Source organism: Vipera berus (genome assembly GCF_964194415.1).
Source record: "Vipera berus genome assembly, chromosome: 14".
NCBI classification, from domain to species: domain Eukaryota; kingdom Metazoa; phylum Chordata; class Lepidosauria; order Squamata; family Viperidae; genus Vipera; species Vipera berus.
The window spans coordinates 11,232,790-11,249,605 of record NC_138217.1 but is presented as its reverse complement, the minus strand read 5'-3'; the positions used below and the strand labels follow the sequence as shown (position 1 = coordinate 11,249,605).

Here is a 16,816-nt window from a genome sequence, read left to right as displayed (position 1 = left end):
CTCTTGGTTTAATAGGGAGCGAGTCACCCTGAACAAGGCAGCTGGGCGATTATCTGCGGACGCGATGAGGGTGGAAAAGTAGTTGGATTTTGCCACCCTTATCGCAGCGAGATAAGACCTGGTGAGGATTCTTAGTCGCAATCGGTCGGATTCGGATCGACTGGACCTCCAACGGCTCTCTAGGCCCCGTCTCCGACGCTTCATCTCCCGGAGCTCCTCGGTGAACCATGGGGCTCGCTGGGATCTGCGCCGGGTCAGAGGCCGCAAGGGTACAACTCGGTCCAGAGCCTCCGTGGCTGCCTTTTCCCAGGCTTCCACTAAGGCTTCCGCCGAGCTGTGAGCAGGGGGTGCATGCGAGTCCCTAAGCGCTGCCTGGAACTTATCAGGGTCCATTAGGCGCCTAGGGCGGTACCATCTGACTGGCACCGTGCACCCACGGTGGGGGGTGGCAAGGGGGAAGTCTAGCCGCAGGAGGTGGTGATCGGTCCATGACAGGGGCGTAACAGTTGTGGCACCCCCACCGACATCATCACGCCACCGTCCAGACAAGAACACCAAGTCTGGGTTGTGGCCTCTCTCATGAGTCGGCCCAGAAATTATTTGCAACAGGTCCATGGCCGTCATGGAAGCCATGAACTCCCGAGCCAGTTCGGACGATCCTCCCAGGGACGGTAGATTAAAGTCGCCCAAGACCATGAGTCTTGGGAATTCAACCACCAACTCTGAGAGGACATCGAGTAGCTCGGGTAGGGCCGCCGCTGCACGATTAGGTGGTAGGTACGCCAGCAGCAGACCCAGCTGCGCCCCTGGGCCGAATCTCAGTAGGAGAGACTCACACCCGACCATCTGAGGGACGGTGGTCTCTCGCGGGCTAAGGGATTCCCTGATGATAACTGCCACTCCCCCGCCCCTCCCATGAGCCCGGGGCTGGTGCAGTACCTGGAAACCTGGCGGGCAGAGGTCAACCAGAGGAACACCCCCCTCTGGGCCCAGCCAGGTTTCCGTGATGCAGGCCAGGTCCGCATGCTCACTCTCCAATAGGTCACGAATGAGGTGAGCTTTGTTGGCTGCGGACCTTGCATTCAGGTAGACCAGCCTCAGCATGGGAGGGTGCGCACCTTTGCTCCCGGGTCCTCCGGGGGAGAACAGAGGGTCGGAGCGTCTCACCGCCTTTACAGAGCGGAGATGACACTCCCGGTGACGATACGGCCCTCTGTCTGTGCACCTTCTGCCATTCCCCACCATCCTAGGGATGGGACGTTCGTCAGTACGCCACTGGGTGTTATCGGCGACTGGCCCTCGTTGTACGCTGTCGCGAACGGCCGTGGGCCTGGCATGCGTTATGGTGGCTGGAAGGTGTGCCTTTCCCGCGCAACCATAGTCTCCTCCCTCCCCCCTCCCTAACCCCACAAAAAACTTAGCTAAGAACTTAATCAGGGGCCTCTTGATGGGAATGTGCTGGAGGCCCCTGACCCTGCCCGGCCATCTCTCAGAGGCCCAGTGGTTGGGCCCGTCATCAAGATTGGATGTGATGAAGGCGGGTCGCACCCAGGAGAGTGGGGAACCCCTGAGGGCGTGCAGTGCTATGCTAGAGTATTGAACGGGCATAGTCACAGGTGGTTCCGGGAAGGCTGTCCCCTGGATGGTGAATTTGCAGGAGGGTCGAGCCGGGTAGGTGCGTATCTGGATCGTCGCCCTGCCACTGCCACTTGGCCGGGCGAACCCCCAGAAGCAGGCCACTCCTCATCCTCTCACGATGGGTTGTGTCTCTGCTTCCGGAGGTGGTCCAGAACGTACTCTGGGTGAGGCATACCCCATAGAGCTCTCACCACTATGGGGTAGCAGGTGTATGGCCCAGCCACTCTGCCACCGTGGCTAGCACCCAGGCCCGTTATGTCCTGTGGGGAGAGAATGGGCAAAGATGGGTGAGAATGGGCAGAAGGCAGGATGGAGGGATCCATTAATTGGCGTCAGCTCCGGTGGTTCAGCCGCCCCAAACAGTTCCCTCCCTGATCCTCTGGGTGTTGTTCCCGGCCGCAGTTCCATGGCCCCTATTGGTTGGGGACCGTCCAGAGCGTGGCATCTCAGAGGTACGGGAGACCCTGGTGTCATGCCCCTGGTGTTGCCGTCTCCGATCAAGATGTTTCGAGGAGGTGGGTCGGGCCGTCGCCTCCATTGTCCAGCGTCTCCTTTGGTGCGCATCTTTCGGAGGCACCGCCGTCCAGGGGCAGCCCACGGTGGTCGAGACGCCGCACCGCTGCTCTTACCGCCGAAGATGCCGCCGCCACCCGGGAGCCGGTCAGGGGCAGAGCAGAGCCTTCGGCCCCTCCTGTATGGCTGCGAGGGCTGCCGTGGTCCAGGGTTGTTGTGGTCCAGGGGCGGGTCTCTCACCTCCGGCGCCGCCGATGCCTCCGCCTCCGCCACCCGGCTGGTCCAGCTGGTCCGCGGCGTCTCCGCTGATAACCTGGAGACGCCGCCGTCGCCCGGGAGCCGGTGGGGGGGGGCCGGGGCAGAGCAGAGCCTCCGGCCCCTCCTGGATGGCTGCGACGGCTGCCGTGGTCCAGGGGCGGGTCTCTCACCTCCGGCGCCGCCGATGCCTTCGCCTCCGCCACCCAGCTGGTCCAGCTGGTGCCGCCGTCGCCCGGGAGCCGGTGGGGGGGGGGCGGGGCAGAGCAGAGCCTCCGGCCCCTCCTGGATGGCTGCGACGGCTGCCGTGGTCCAGGGGCGGGTCTCTCACCTCCGGCGCCGCCGATGCCTTCGCCTCCGCCACCCAGCTGGTCCAGCTGGTCCGCGGCGTCTCCGCTGATAACCTGGAGACGCCGCCGTCGCCCGGGAGCCTGTGGGGGGGCCGGGGCAGAGCAGAGCCTCCGGCCCCTCCTCGATGGCCAGGGGGGGGGGCCTGGAGGCGCCCCGCCGCCACCGCCATCGCCGTTGCCAGCGTCCCTGGATCCACGACCAGCCTGGGGGCTTGAAAAAAAATCGTTGCCGCAGCCGCTGCCATCCTTCCCGCCGGGGCCTCCGCCGCACAGCTGATCGGCGGAGGCGCCGCCCTTGCTCAGCAGTTGACAGCGGCAGAGGCAGGGCGGAGGGTGCTGGCTCCGTTATAACGGTCGCCAGCGGCCCAGGCGGCGGGGCAGGGGTGTCCTGGCACCCCTGCAGTTGTTCCGGGAGGCAGCGGGCGGCATAGTTACCCAGCTGTTTTGCCCGAAATTCTTGCCCCACCCCAGGGGTCCATTGACGTCCCTGGGGGGCTCCTGGGGGGACGCCTTACTGTTGGGGGCTACGGAGCTCTCCCCAGCGCGTCCGCCATCTTCGGAGCCGGCAAAAAAAAAAAAAAAAAAAAAAAAAAAAAAAAAATTAGCCTGTCGGAGAAGTTTTGTGTAGCACCCAGAACATTTTTAGAAATGCTACAGCTGTATGAAGATGACTTAAAAGTAATCATAACGCATTTGACTTGGAGGAGAAATCAAACCTTAATTTTGGTTCATTACAAAGCCAGCCAGTAATTTAGACTGGATTTGGTCCACCTATTTGTCCACTATCAAGTCCTTCCCAAGGACCTGGGATACACAGATGTGGATGTTTGATGGCGTTAAAGGTATCCTTGCAGGATGTCAGCTGCTCAGAGTAAAGCTGCCTTTTGCAATTGACCGATGGTGAATTTGTCAATGCCGATGGTGTTTAAGTGATGCTCCAATTGTTTTGGGATTGCAAAGACCCTTCCCCCCCCATGCCATACTCTCCTGAACACCCACAACAGTGTCTCTGCCAGGGGTCTTCAATCTTGGCCCTTTTATGACTTGTGGACTTCAACTCCCAGAATTCTTCAGCCAGCGAGACCCTGGTCTATGCACTTAGGCCAGGGGTAGGCAACCTCGGCTCTTTTATGACTCATGGACTTCAACTCCCAGAATTCCTGAGTCACAGCTACTCAGGAATTCTGGGAGTTGAAGTCTATGAGTCATAAAAGAGCCAAGGTTGCCTACCCCTGGCCTAGGATATCAAACCAACTAGTACCGTCCGTAGGGCTGCATATTACCTATTATCCTTCTCATCTTTTCATCTGTACTAATTGCCTATTCCCTTAGCTTCTTATGACTATACCTTTGTTGTTTGTATCTCACGATTTACGTCAATTGCCTTTATTCGGTATCCTCTTACGATTTATGTCGTTTACTTATTTAGTATCCTATGACTATCACCGAGTGTTGTATCTTATGATTTAGGGTGATTGTATTTTATGATGATCATGATTTATCAATTGTATGTACACTGTATGAGCTTCTGCATGGGAGAAAAATTCCTTGTGTGTCCAATTAGTCAATAAAGAATTTTGTTCTGATCTATAGGTTTTTCTGAAGTTTCTATGCAACTCTTTGGATCACAGGTAAAGCCCGCCCCCTCTCGCCCCCCCTTCCCACCCAGCTCGCACTTCCGGGTGTGACGTTTGCACTAATTAACATCAAGGTCCCAGAAGCTTTTGCAGCATGGGATCCGGTTGGGAGTGGGAAATAGGGGCGCCTTTTCCCTTCCACCGTGCAAAAATAAGAGTGCACAATACGTTGGTGTGTAGGATATAGAGGGAGCAATCACACTTTTAAAGCTGGGTTGTTGGCTCACCGTGGTCTGATTCATGGTTGCATGGTTGGGCACGAAAAAAATGGATACAATGTAACCAGCTTTGCGCAGTGGCAGTATCGTAGCCAATGAGGTTTATCCGAGGCGCGATTATTGCTAATTGAAAACTTTTCCCAATACCCCGCCATGACGACTTGAAATATAGTCGGCATTGGCAATTTTTGACAGTCTCTACGGAGACTGATAATTGTGGTTTAAAAATAGAGGAGAAAAAAAAATATGAGGGCTAGCTACTTGGAAGTGATTTAGAAGCGTAGTTAAACGACGTGTTTTGACCTTAGCAACTTTGAAGATGGGCTTAGTTCAGGGTTAGGCAACCTGGGCTCTTTTATGACTCGTGGACTTCAACTCCCAGAATTCCCGAGCCAGCTATGCTATGGTATGCTGTCTCAGGAATTCTGGGAGTTGAAGTCCATGAGTCATAAAAGAGCCCAGGTTGCCTACCCCTGGGCTAGGTTTTCATGCTTGGGGAATTCTGGGAGTTGAAGTCCGCTCATCTTATAAGTCGCCAATGGAATGGCATCAAGTTGCCCCTGGTAGGGGACCGCACCCCCAAAATGAATTCATTGGATGGGACACCAACAGGTGATCCCACGGGGTGGGCCGGAGAAAGAAAACGGGAAGTACAGGTCTGTGAAAAGAGCCACGTCAGATACGTTTAAGCACGTGCAAACGTGTTTCCCCCACCACCACCACCACCTGGTTTTTATACATTGATCTTAACCTTTTAATCTGTATTAATTTATTACGGGCATTGCTGTTTAATTACTTTTTAATTTTTGTACCTTGTTTTTTTTATTGTGTATTGCCCTGTTCACCGCCCTGAGTCCTTCGGGAGAAGGGCGGTATACAAATTAAATAAATAAATAAATAAATAAATAAATAAATAAACTTTAAGGTGGTTGGATTTCATATCCCAGAATTCCCCAGCCGCTATGGCGGGCTGAGGGATTCTGGGAGTTGAAGTCCACAAGTCAAAAGGTGGACCTGTTTGAGGACCACCCCCCCCCCCCCCCGCTCTAAGAGAAGCTAACCGAACCCGAGCGAGAGAACCTGCGGGACTTATTTCAGAAGTTCGCGCGTTCCCTCCCCCCCCTTCCCACCGGAGGGGTAGAGTTCGCCTCCCCCTGCGCTTCCCAGGCAAGGCCGCTAGGGGACGCCAGCGCCGCAGAGACGCCGCGAGGCCTCCTTTCCCTCCCCTCCGCGACCCAGCTCGGGCAGCTGGCGCCCGCGCGGCGGGGGCGGGCCTCGGTGGGCTCGCGGGCACGCGCGGGCGGGCTCCCGGAGCGGCAGCAGCGGCGGCGGCTCCAGTCGGGGCGGCGGCGGCGGCAGCGGCAGCAGCAATATGGACGATCTGGGTGAGCCACGCGCCTACGCCCCCCCCTCCCCTTACTTTCTTTTTTTTGGGGTGGGTGGGTAGGAGAGGGGGGGGGTCTTTTGCTGCTGTTGCTGCTTTCTCGGCCATCTCTCAACACCCCTCCCCTCCCCCGCCTTTCTTTGCAACCTCTCTACTTTGTTCTCTTTTGGGGGGGGAGGGTCCTCCTCGCCTCTTCCTTTGCTGCCTTGAATTGGGGAGGGGGGGAGAAATCCCTCTCCGGGTCAGCGATAGGGTCCCCGGAGGGTTTAGGGTTCTTCCCTTCCCTAGTTTCTCCCTTCGTGGGGCGCTTCCTTCACTTTTTCAAGTGGGGTTTCCTTTCCGGGGGGGGGGAGAGGAGAGAGAGAGAAATCGGATTGGTTACTCTTCTATCCCCTCCCTCGATCCCTTTCGCGGGGACACGTCCGCCTCGCTATTTTTTTTTTAAAAAAGAACCCTAGTTTAAGGGGTTGGGAGAAACTCACTTTTGGGGGTGGGGCGTCCCCAAACTTCTCCTCCTGCCCCCCTTCTTCTCTTTGGAGTTCAGTTTTAAAGGATCGAACGGGGTTTCCGCCCCCTCCTCTCCACCTGCCATGCGGAAACACACACACACACACACACACACACACACACACACACACACACCATGAAGCCTCTCTTTCCCCCACACCCCCAAAAACCCCACCTTGGCTTCAAGTTCACATATTTTGCCCTCCCCTCCTCGGATTGCTCTCCCTCTTTCAGCCCCCTCCCCCCTTTTCTTTTTTTTGCTTCAGGCTGACTCTTGTGGGTTCACACAGTGCGCTAAACTCTAGACGTGGGTTAGGCTTTCAGACGCTCCTATATCATGAGTAGCACCCTCAAATCAAGAAAGAATATTACACCAGTTTGAAGGGGGGCTGGTTCCCCCCACCCTCATTCTCTCAGCAGCAGGCAGTTTCCAAAGTCCCTAAATCCAGTTTAGGCTTATAGAGTCATAGGGCTGGAAGTGATCCCCCCCAGAGGTCATCTAGTCCAACCCCCTGCTTGTAAGCAGAAGAATATACCATTCCTGAGAAAAGGCTTTCCAATCTCTTTTTTTGAAAACCCCCAGTAATGGGGCACCCACAACTTCTGAAGGCAAGCCCTTCCACCCATTAATTGTTCTCACTGGGTGTTGTGTAAACCCCATCAAGGAGTGCTTTTTTTAACCTGTTGTTCCTCCAGGCCCCCTCCTCTACCTGGTGCCTTTGATCACAACGCCCATCGTCCTCCGCCCAGCAAACTCCCTCCCAGGCTGAGGACGCCTTCCCCACAAACTCTTTAAAAAGTATCTCTTTCACAGTCATAATATTTAGGCATGACTTCAGCTTGCTTTTTATATACATTGAATTCTTCTTTGTTTCCCCCCACCCCCCTAGTGTTTATGTATTCCCCCAAGGAATAGTAAGCTATTAGTAAGGAAGCTACATTAAAAGGATCGAAAGCATAAGTTTTGTTAAAGAGTACAAAGTTGCCAATGAAAGGTTGGTGGGTTCCCAGGTTGGTTTTGTAACATCCAGCTTACAAAAAGAACATTTTTTTTAAAAAAAAGAGTGGAAAAGTGTCTTGTTGCTCTGAGCAACCTTCTTTTCTTTTTAAGGACAGGAAATTTTCCTTACGATGAAGCGCCTCTTTGGGCATGAAACGTGTGACTTGTAGCAATCTCTTACAGCAGGGGTCCCCCATCTTGGCCACTTTAGGGCTTGTGGACTTCAACTCCCAGAATTCCTCAGCCAGCCTGCTTTGGGCACCTTTCGATGAGCAAAGTCAGTGGAGGAATCCGGGTTCGCTCAACAAATAACGTGGCTAGCTAACTTCACAACTGCAGGGATTCCCTTAGCAACGGTGGCACAGAAAGTCACAGCATGGAGCCAAAACAAAAGTCTCGCTTAGCCACAGAAATCTTGGGCTCAGCTGTGGCTATAAAGCGAGGACTTACCTGTACTTTGCTGTTTTGGCAGCTCTATCCCAGGATTCTCCCACACTTGGCTTGTCCCCTACCGAGATGCCCAGATCTGGTTTGCATGTACAGCTAAGTCCTCGACTTACAACCGTAATACTTAATTAAGGACGTAAGCGGTGATGGCCATAAAGCGGGTCGTCATGTGGCTGACCCAATTTGACAAAAAAAACCCTTTTTTTGGTGGCGGTTTGTAAAGCAAACGTAGCGGTTGTTAAAATGAAGCCATCTTTCACTAGGGGACTTTTTTGTCGAAACTTGGAAGTAGCTGGACGTTTTCAACAATAAGGTTATAAATTGCAGTCACGTGACCCCAGGGAGGTGCAAAAGGCTTGAAATACTTGCCAAGATCCAAAATGGGAGAGGGCAGTCAGCGATTGGAACTTTGGACAGCGGTCATAAGGAACTTTGGGGAGGCCCGTCATAACTTCGAACAACTGCTAAGTCCCAACTTGAGGATTATTGCCTGTAATGCTATCCAGTATGGTCCTTTGGCTTATTGTTTGCGGCATTTTAGATAGGCACAATTTTTAAAAATATTTCTTCTCTCTGTCTACATTTGTCCTATTTTTCCTCCATACGGTCCGGCCATTATTATTTTTTTAAAGCAACAGCTGCTTTATCTCTGGGATCTCCCCTTCCCTTTATTCTTTTTCAGACTTTAAAAGTGATGCGCTGAACCACAGACTTCTAGCCAACTTCTTGATAGGCCTGTGTAACAATCTGTAGGGTTTGTGTGTGTGTGTGTGTGTGTGTGTTTTTCCAGGAAACTTGAGTCAAGTAAATCATTATTGAACTGTAGACCTTGGTTGGAGTGGTGGCATGCAGACGTAGCCCTGCCCTTTTTAACTGTTTGTTTATTAGACACATATGTTTTATTGTAATTAAAGCCAACAGTTTGGGAGAACCTATTGGGACAAAATAATTAGGTTGTAATGCAGTAGAGAATCAAAACACCCGGTAATATAAGAAAGGGAAGGGGGAAAGATGGGAACTGAACACAATAATGGCCAAAAAAAAAAAAAGAGTAGGTTATAGATTTTTGGGTGGGTAAATTTTAGCTGCATCCAGTTGCGATGGTTTTTCTGCGCAGTGTTTTCCAGGAGAGTTTCAATTTTATTCCTAGACCTTGAGTATTGAATTGCAGTGCTAATTTAAAAGCGGCTGCAACACCTTCAGAAAAGAGGAATCTAAAACAAGTCGGAGATAAATCCATCTAAGGCTGAGTCCGTCATACAGTTGGCATCTGGGACTCTGCCCCTTCCATTTGTATGGGAGGAATAAAAATGGCAGCGCTCATGGGTGTTGTAAAGGGCTGTGAATTAAGAAAAGATCTTTCAAGGTGAGGAGAGCCAGCGTGGTCTAGTGGCTAAGACACCTAGGCTAAAAACTGGGAGAATGGGAGTTCTAGTTCTTAGGCATGACACCCAGCTGAGTGACTTTCGGCCAATCACTGGGAGACTTGAGAGTTCTAGTCCCGCCTTAGGCATGACACCCAGCTGAGTGACTACACCACTCCCTTTTTTTCAGCCCAGTCCGCCTCGTAGGGTTGTTGTGGGGGCAGCGATGTTGGATACGTTTGCCCCCTGACTTATTTGTAAACAGAATCGAGGTGGGATACAAGTACGTAAATAAATGTCCGTGTTCCCTCCGATCTCTCTCCCTTGCATCCTAATAGCGGTCATGAAAAAAAATGAGATATTTCAAAATACCTGCTCCGTGCCGCTGCTTGGCGCACGGTAGCTTCGCTGTATGGTCTCCTGTTTCCCCAAACCGTTTCCCAGTAGCTGTGTGAACGTTACACAGGTTAAGGGCAAGCACTTTGACAAAAGTTGTGAACCCACCAGAGAGGCATTCCCTTCTGCGCCAGACCCCGGCTATTCAAACACATAAGCTACAGCTGTTGCATTCCACAAATTCATAAATTGTATATATTTGCAACTCCGTCCACCAGCCCCTTAATCGTCAAATACGGCTTTCGGGAGTGACTCTTTCCCCCCCCCTCCAAAGAGGTGTTTAATCTGAACAGATTCTGTGAATATATATATATATGTATATGTATATATATGTGTATATATATGTGTATATATATGTGTATATATATGTGTGTGTGTGTATATGTATATATATATATATATATATATATATATATATATATATATATATATATATATATATATATATATATATATATATATATATATATATATATATATATATATAAAACCTTTTTGCTTAGCACTATCTGCTTATAGTATATCTGACACACAGAGACAGGAAGGAAGGAAGGAAGGAAGGAAGGAAGGAAGGAAGGAAGGAAGGAAGGAAGGAAGGAAGGAACTTAGTATCTTTCCAAACCATTCTCTTGCTAAAAAAAAAAGAAAAGAAAATCTTATTTATTCCACACAAACTGAGATGTCTATAGACAGAATGAACCCTGTAAATGGATTCGCATGTGGTGATTCCGCGCCGTTTATTTTGGGATGATTTTCGTGAAGCTGCATATTTTATTATTCGTGTCTCTTGACACATCTTTCATTGATTATGATGATTTTATTGATTGCATCAGCTCTCTAATTTTGGCGTGGCCCAACAGTGCCTCTTCAACCTTCTGCGAAATTGATCCCAGATTTGAATAAATCAAATTCAGCTTGCTACCCTTCCCCCCCTTTCTCCCCCCCTTCTCCCCACCCCCAAATTTCAGGTACACTGTGCTATAGGGCTGTTTTTATCGACCTTGGCAGGTTTAAAGGCCGTGGATCACTGCGGTTGTTGAGTTAGCAACAACGTTGATAAGTGGACCTGGCTTTCCCCATTGACTTTGCTTGTCAGGAGGTCGCCAAAGGGGACCAAATGACCCTGCAACCGTCATAAGTCCATGCCAGTTGCCAAGCATTCTGAATTTTGATCACGTGACCACGGGGAGGCTGCAAAGGTCATCAGTGTGAAAAAATAATCATAAGTCGCTTTTTCAAATGGTCACTAAACAAACGGTTGCAAATTGAGTCGTATTCTGTACAGGTAATTCTTGACCCTACAACCAGCTGCTTAGTGACGGTCTGAAACGACAGGGGAATCTCTCAGTTAACGCCCCCAGATTCAGAGGTACAACGCCTCCCCTCCCAGTCACGTGACCCCCAATTGATGCCGTCAAACTGGCATTTGCTTTCGGTTTCCGATTTAAAACAAACAAACTTAACCGATATCTCACTTAGCAACGTAAAGTTCGAACTGGGATCAACTCAATAAGCCGTGGACTAGCTGTACACGGATGTAGATCTACAAAGCTTACAAGAAAACAAAAGTCAAAGCTGCAGCTAAGGTCTGGAAGACTTTCTTCCCGAGTTTAAATCCGAGCAGAGGAAAAGTTTGCAGGTGGGTTGACGGCCAGAAGGCCAGCTCAGTCGCTCGAAGTCCGGGGCCCTGGACTTCATCGGCCACTCATCCTTTGGGCCAGATCTCACGGTGAAGACAAGTCTCCGGGACTTAAGAGCGTTACCATCTCAAGGAGAGACTTTGCTCTGCTCTGAAATGATTCGGTTCCCGGGTAAAAAACAGAGGTTGTTTTTGTCTTTGGGACTTGGACGGAAGCCCGGATGCTTGAGCAGCCAACGATGCAAAGGGCATTTTTTGGCACTTCCTCAGATAGTTTCGCTTTTGCAAAGATGGCTTTAACTCCTTGGAGTCTCGTTAGAAATCTCAGGGGATTGCCGGTGTCCCCATCGCTGGTCCACCACAGCTTTTCTGTAGAAGTCATCCCCAACTAGCAACTATTCGTTTAGGTGCTTTTTCAGGAGGCAGCTGGACTTCCTTCTCTGGTTTCGCTTCTCATCCGAGAAGCTTCTTCGGCTTCTGACTGGGTGGTGGGGAAGGGAAGGATTTATGCTCCTTGCAGACTGCTGGTCATTTGCCTTCTTTCAGAGAGTCGTTGAGGTCACTTGGAGGCTTATCTGTGTCTTGCAGGAAAGCATTCTGCAGCCAAGAAGGCTCCAGACACATTTGCACTAGTCAGCTACCTTGTTCAGAAGTTCTGGGTGCTCCATCACTGGAAGTTTTCAAGAAGAGACCGGACAACCATTTGTCTGAAATGGCTAGGGTCTCCTGCGTGAGGGTGTGTGTGTGTGTGTGTGGATTGGACTAGAGGATCTCCAAGGTCCCTCCCAGCTCTATTCTATTTGACTTGGAGGGCCAGCCTGAAGACCAACCCTCCGTATGATTCAGAAATCAGCTTCCCAAAGGTCATCTCCACATTCCAGGAAGGAGTGCCCTGCCTTGGTGCAAATTTGCATTGGAGAAGCTGCATGAAATATGTGGGTGGAGGTGGAAAGGAAAGGAGCAGGGGTGGTGCAGAGAGGAAGTTTGATGTAATTCTTGGCTGTTTTCTGGCAATTGTTTTAATCAACTGGAATGCAGGCCCGGCCAAGGCTCCCCTTGGCAGAAACAGCCGCGTTTTCCCCTACTCAGAACGCTGGAGCTGGAGGAAATTCTCGCTTGCTTTCCAAAGGGTGAAATTTGGACGTGGCTCTTCGGAGAAAGGGAACCGAGAACGTCAAGGGTGTGTGTGTGTGTGTGTGTCTAAACATTGCAGAAGACAAAGCCGTTTGGTCCATTTTAAGACCACAGGTAGCTCAACAATTCATTTAGTGACCGTTCAAAGTTGCAACGGCACTGAAAAAAACGGATTTGGGACCGTTTTTCCTATTTTAACGACCGTTGCAGCCTCCTCACATGATCAAAATTCAGGCGCTTGGCAGCTGATTCGTATTTACGACCGTCGCTTCGTCCCGGGGTCATGTGATTCTCCCCTTTGGCGACCTTCCGGCAAGCAAAGTCAATGGAGGAAGCCAGATTCGCTTAACAACCAGGTTCCTAACTTAACAGCTGCAGTGATTCGCTTAACAACCGTAGCGGGAAAGGTCGTAAAAGGGGGCAAAACACAGTTAACAAATTATCCTCACTTAGTAGGATAAATTTTGGGGCTCGGATGGCGGTCGTAAGCCAGGCACCGCCTGTCGTAACCCAGCTAACACATTTGACGGCTTTTCTTACCGTTCTAATATTTCTTTTTAATAACAGTGAGGAATTTAATTACCCCCCCTTTCCGAGAAATGTATTTCTTTGAATAACATTTCCACGTTTTTATAATAAAGGTCGGGAGGAGTCCCTAATCGCACCTTTTTCCAACTAGGCGATTTGGTTTCACCCTGAAATCGTAACATTTTTCTAATGAAAATCAGAAGGCGTTTAGTAGCAGCTCTTCCAACTGATACCAAACATCCAAAAGTTCCTCATAGCCCTAAAAGATGCTACTGGATGCTTTTTGGTTTTTTAAAAACCAAGCACAGCTACTTCCAATTCACCAGCTTAAGGAACTGTGTGGTTAAAGCTTTGTTTCTTTTCTTAACAAATGAGGAACTGCTGCTTCTTTCCAGAATGCTTCATTGTTATTTAGCTGCCCTGTGTGTGTGTGTGTTTCTTTTTCCTGCATCTCCTCTCCAGCCTTTATTATTTGCTTTAACTATGACTTCTCTTTGCTCTAATTTAAATATCAGCATGCAGCCCTGTTCCTGAATTAATTCGTTTCCTATGTTTACGCAATATCCTCGGTCACCTTCTGATTGAGCAGGCTTGTTAAGATGTTAACAGATTAAAACAACAACAACTTTAATGAGTGCTGTAAGTAATTCAATGTTTTAGCTACAGCAGATCTGGGTGTGTAAGTTGTGGTTATCCACTCTGACCTTGCTTAATGCAGCTGGTCCTTGACTCACACAGCAGTTTATTTAGTGAGGTCCGAAGTTACAATTTGAATTTTGATCACGTGGGGATGCTGCAGCGGTCGTAAAGCGTGAAAAACAGTTGTGAGTCTCTCTCTTTTTCAATGCTGTTGTAACTTTGAACAGTTACTTTTGTAAGCCAAGGAGTACCTGCATTTTAATCCTTCTGATAGCTTGTGTTGGATAATAATAATAATAATAATAATAATAATAATAATAATAATAATAATAATAATAACAACAACAACAACAACAACAACAACAACAACAACAACGCTAAGCTGACTTTGTAATAATGCCGCTTGGGGGTGTGTGTGAAAGCCCTAATAAGCAGGCATATACATAGAATGAAGGCTACTGCTAAGCTTGTAAGCCGCCCTGAGTCTTCGGAGAAGGGCGGGATATAAATGGAATTAAAATAAATAAATAAATAATTGAAGAGCTTTTACAGAGAAGAGCGGGGTCAACGAAAAGCACCTAAGGCCAGCACAAGAACTAACATGGAACTTTATCAAAGAGAGAAGCAGCCTAGAACTAAGGAGAACAATTAACCAGTGGAACTACTTGCCTCCAGAAGTTGTGGGTGCTCCGACACTGGAAGTTTTAAAGAAGATTTTGGACAACCATTTGTCTGGAATGGTATAGGATTTCCTGCCTGAGCAGGGGGTTGGACTAGAAGACCTCCAAGGTCCCTTCCAACTCTTGTTATTCTGTTATCCTGTTCTCTTCATTTTCAATGGCAAAGAGAGAAAGATCCTTTGGGAGGAATTCCAGTTAGTCCTTTTTTGGCTTGAGGGAATTTTATTGTTTCCACTCTTGTCATTCTTTCTCTACTTTCAGTCCTGGGGGGTGTGGGGGGGAGGGGCAGTTTTATTCAGATTTAAAGATTTCTTTCTGCCTGTTCCTAAAGAGGATCCTGTCTTTCTCCCGCGCCTGAGCTTCCTCTTTTAGCAGCGAGGGCCAATGTCCTATCTGAACGCATGCATGTTCAGGGGATAAATATACCGACATTCTCCATTCCTCAACAGTTGCTCAGCACGTAAAATAGTCCTGCTGTGGATTAAGTTACGGTTGGGGTTGTGTCCTCCTTAAATGAGGGTTCTGTCATCAGGGCTAATGATGGCGGGCAGACACGTTGAGGGACACGGCCTTTTGTTGTTGTTTTTTAAAAAAAAACCATGGGCGTCTGTTTCTCTGTAAGGGTTTCCGATGGTTCCTTCAGAAGTCACTCCAGAATCAATCCACATAGAAAGCTATTATAACAGAAGGACAGGGCTTTGCAGAGGTCTTCTAGTCCAAACCCCACCCCACCCCACCCCCCTAACTCAAGCAGGACCAGTGACTGTCCAATCTCTTCTTGAAAAGCTCCAGTGATGGAGCACCCACAACTTTTGAAGGCAAACTGTTCCGTTGAATAATTGTTCTCAAGTTGAATAATTGTTCTCAACGTCAGGGAATTTCTCCTTCTAGGCTGGGTCGCTCTTCCTGGCCTCAAGGTGTTTTGGAGAATAGATCAAGCCCCTCTTGACTGTGAACACTCCAAAAAAAAAATTACAAATGTACCCTAGGTCTCCAGAGGTCAGGGAAGACTAACCTCTCCTGACAATAAGCCATGAAAAGCCTTATAAGATCATGACTAATTTTGGGATGAGACTCAGAAATAAACTAAGAGACCAGGTAGCTACAGTATAGCGTACAGTATAAGGTGTTATTTTTCCAAGCTGGTAAATTCTGGGAATTGGAACCAATGCAACTGAAAGCGGTCCAGATTGAGAAAACCCGATCTAGATGATGGTAACGCCCAGTTAATGTTCGCTGAACAAGTCAAGGCATATTACTTAACTCTGCATCTAAATTCTGGCCCCAGCGTAGAAGTTCTCCCGCATAACCTTGACTTGTCCTTGTTGGGAAGGCACAAACGCACTGGAGAGACTTCACAAGAGCCCACACCAAAGTGCCCCGGCTCTGCCGGCATAAGGAAGGAATTGTTCATCTCCTACACACTCCACTGGCTGACAACACCAAGTCTTTTGTCTCTAGCAAAATGCCAGTCCTCTTACTTCCCCCCACTGTAAATTTCATTCCTCGGGCAGTCCTTTCCCACCTTTTGCAAAAGCATGTAAGGAAAGTCTTGGGTTGTAGGCATGTTTAATTCTTCTTGTGGTGGTTGGTAGTAGTAAGGCACTCAGCCTTCTACTCTACTCTACTCTACTCTACTCTACTCTACTCTATTCTATTCTATTCTATTCTATTCTATTCTATTCTATTCTATTCTATTCTATTCTATTCTATTCTATTCTTTCTGTTAATCTATTCTATACTCTACTCTACTCTTTCCATATCCCCTCCCCTCCTCTCCCCTCCCCTATCCTATCCTATCCTATCCTATCCTATCCTATCCTATCCTATCCTATCCTGTCCTGTCCTGTCCTGTCCTATCCTATCCTATCCTATCCTATCCTATCCTATCCTATCCTATCCTATCCTATCCTATCCTATCCTATCCTATCCTATCCTATCCTATCCTATCCAGTTTCTTAATTCCTTTGTGCTCAATAAATATGTTAGCAAATGCTGCCTAACCCCGTGCTTTTTCTTTATTAGCCCATATTTATACTGCTTTCCACTAATGTCCTTTTATACTCCATGTATATAAATCAATGTTTTTCAGCCTTGGCAACTGTACGCTGTGTGGATTTCAGCTCCCAGAATTCCCCAGCCAGCATGAATTCTGGAAGTTGAAGCCTACCCATCTCAAAGTTGCCAAGGCTGAAAAACACCGATATAAATCCTCTTTTGAGGTGGAAGACAGCATCTCTTGTCCTTCCGTGCTGTACAATGTTAAAACTAGCCCTGGAATCCAAAGGCGCTTTTTTTTTCCTTCCCAAAAGGCAACTGGACTTGGGTTTCCCCCCCCTCTCTTGAAGACGTTTCGCTTCTCATCCAGGAAGCTTCTTCAGTTCTGACTGAATGGTGGAGAAATGAAGGATTGATGTTCCTTGCACTCATCTGGATTTTATTTTTTTTATTTTTATTTTAATTCCATTTATATCCCGCCCTTCTCCG

General features: G+C 48.9%; 1 protein-coding gene across 2 annotated transcripts in view; it reads left to right on the top strand.

Moving 5' to 3' along the window:
- Positions 1 to 5,843: 5,843 nt before the first annotated feature.
- Positions 5,844 to 16,816, top strand: part of PXN (paxillin) — a 36,779-nt gene continuing 25,806 nt past the window's right edge. For both annotated transcript variants that reach the window (XM_081339372.1, XM_081339371.1), the window contains exon 1: positions 5,844 to 5,996. In XM_081339372.1, coding sequence (XP_081195498.1) covers positions 5,984 to 5,996 — 13 coding nt within the window. In that variant the 5' untranslated portion in view covers positions 5,844 to 5,983. The remainder of the gene's footprint in view (positions 5,997 to 16,816) is intronic.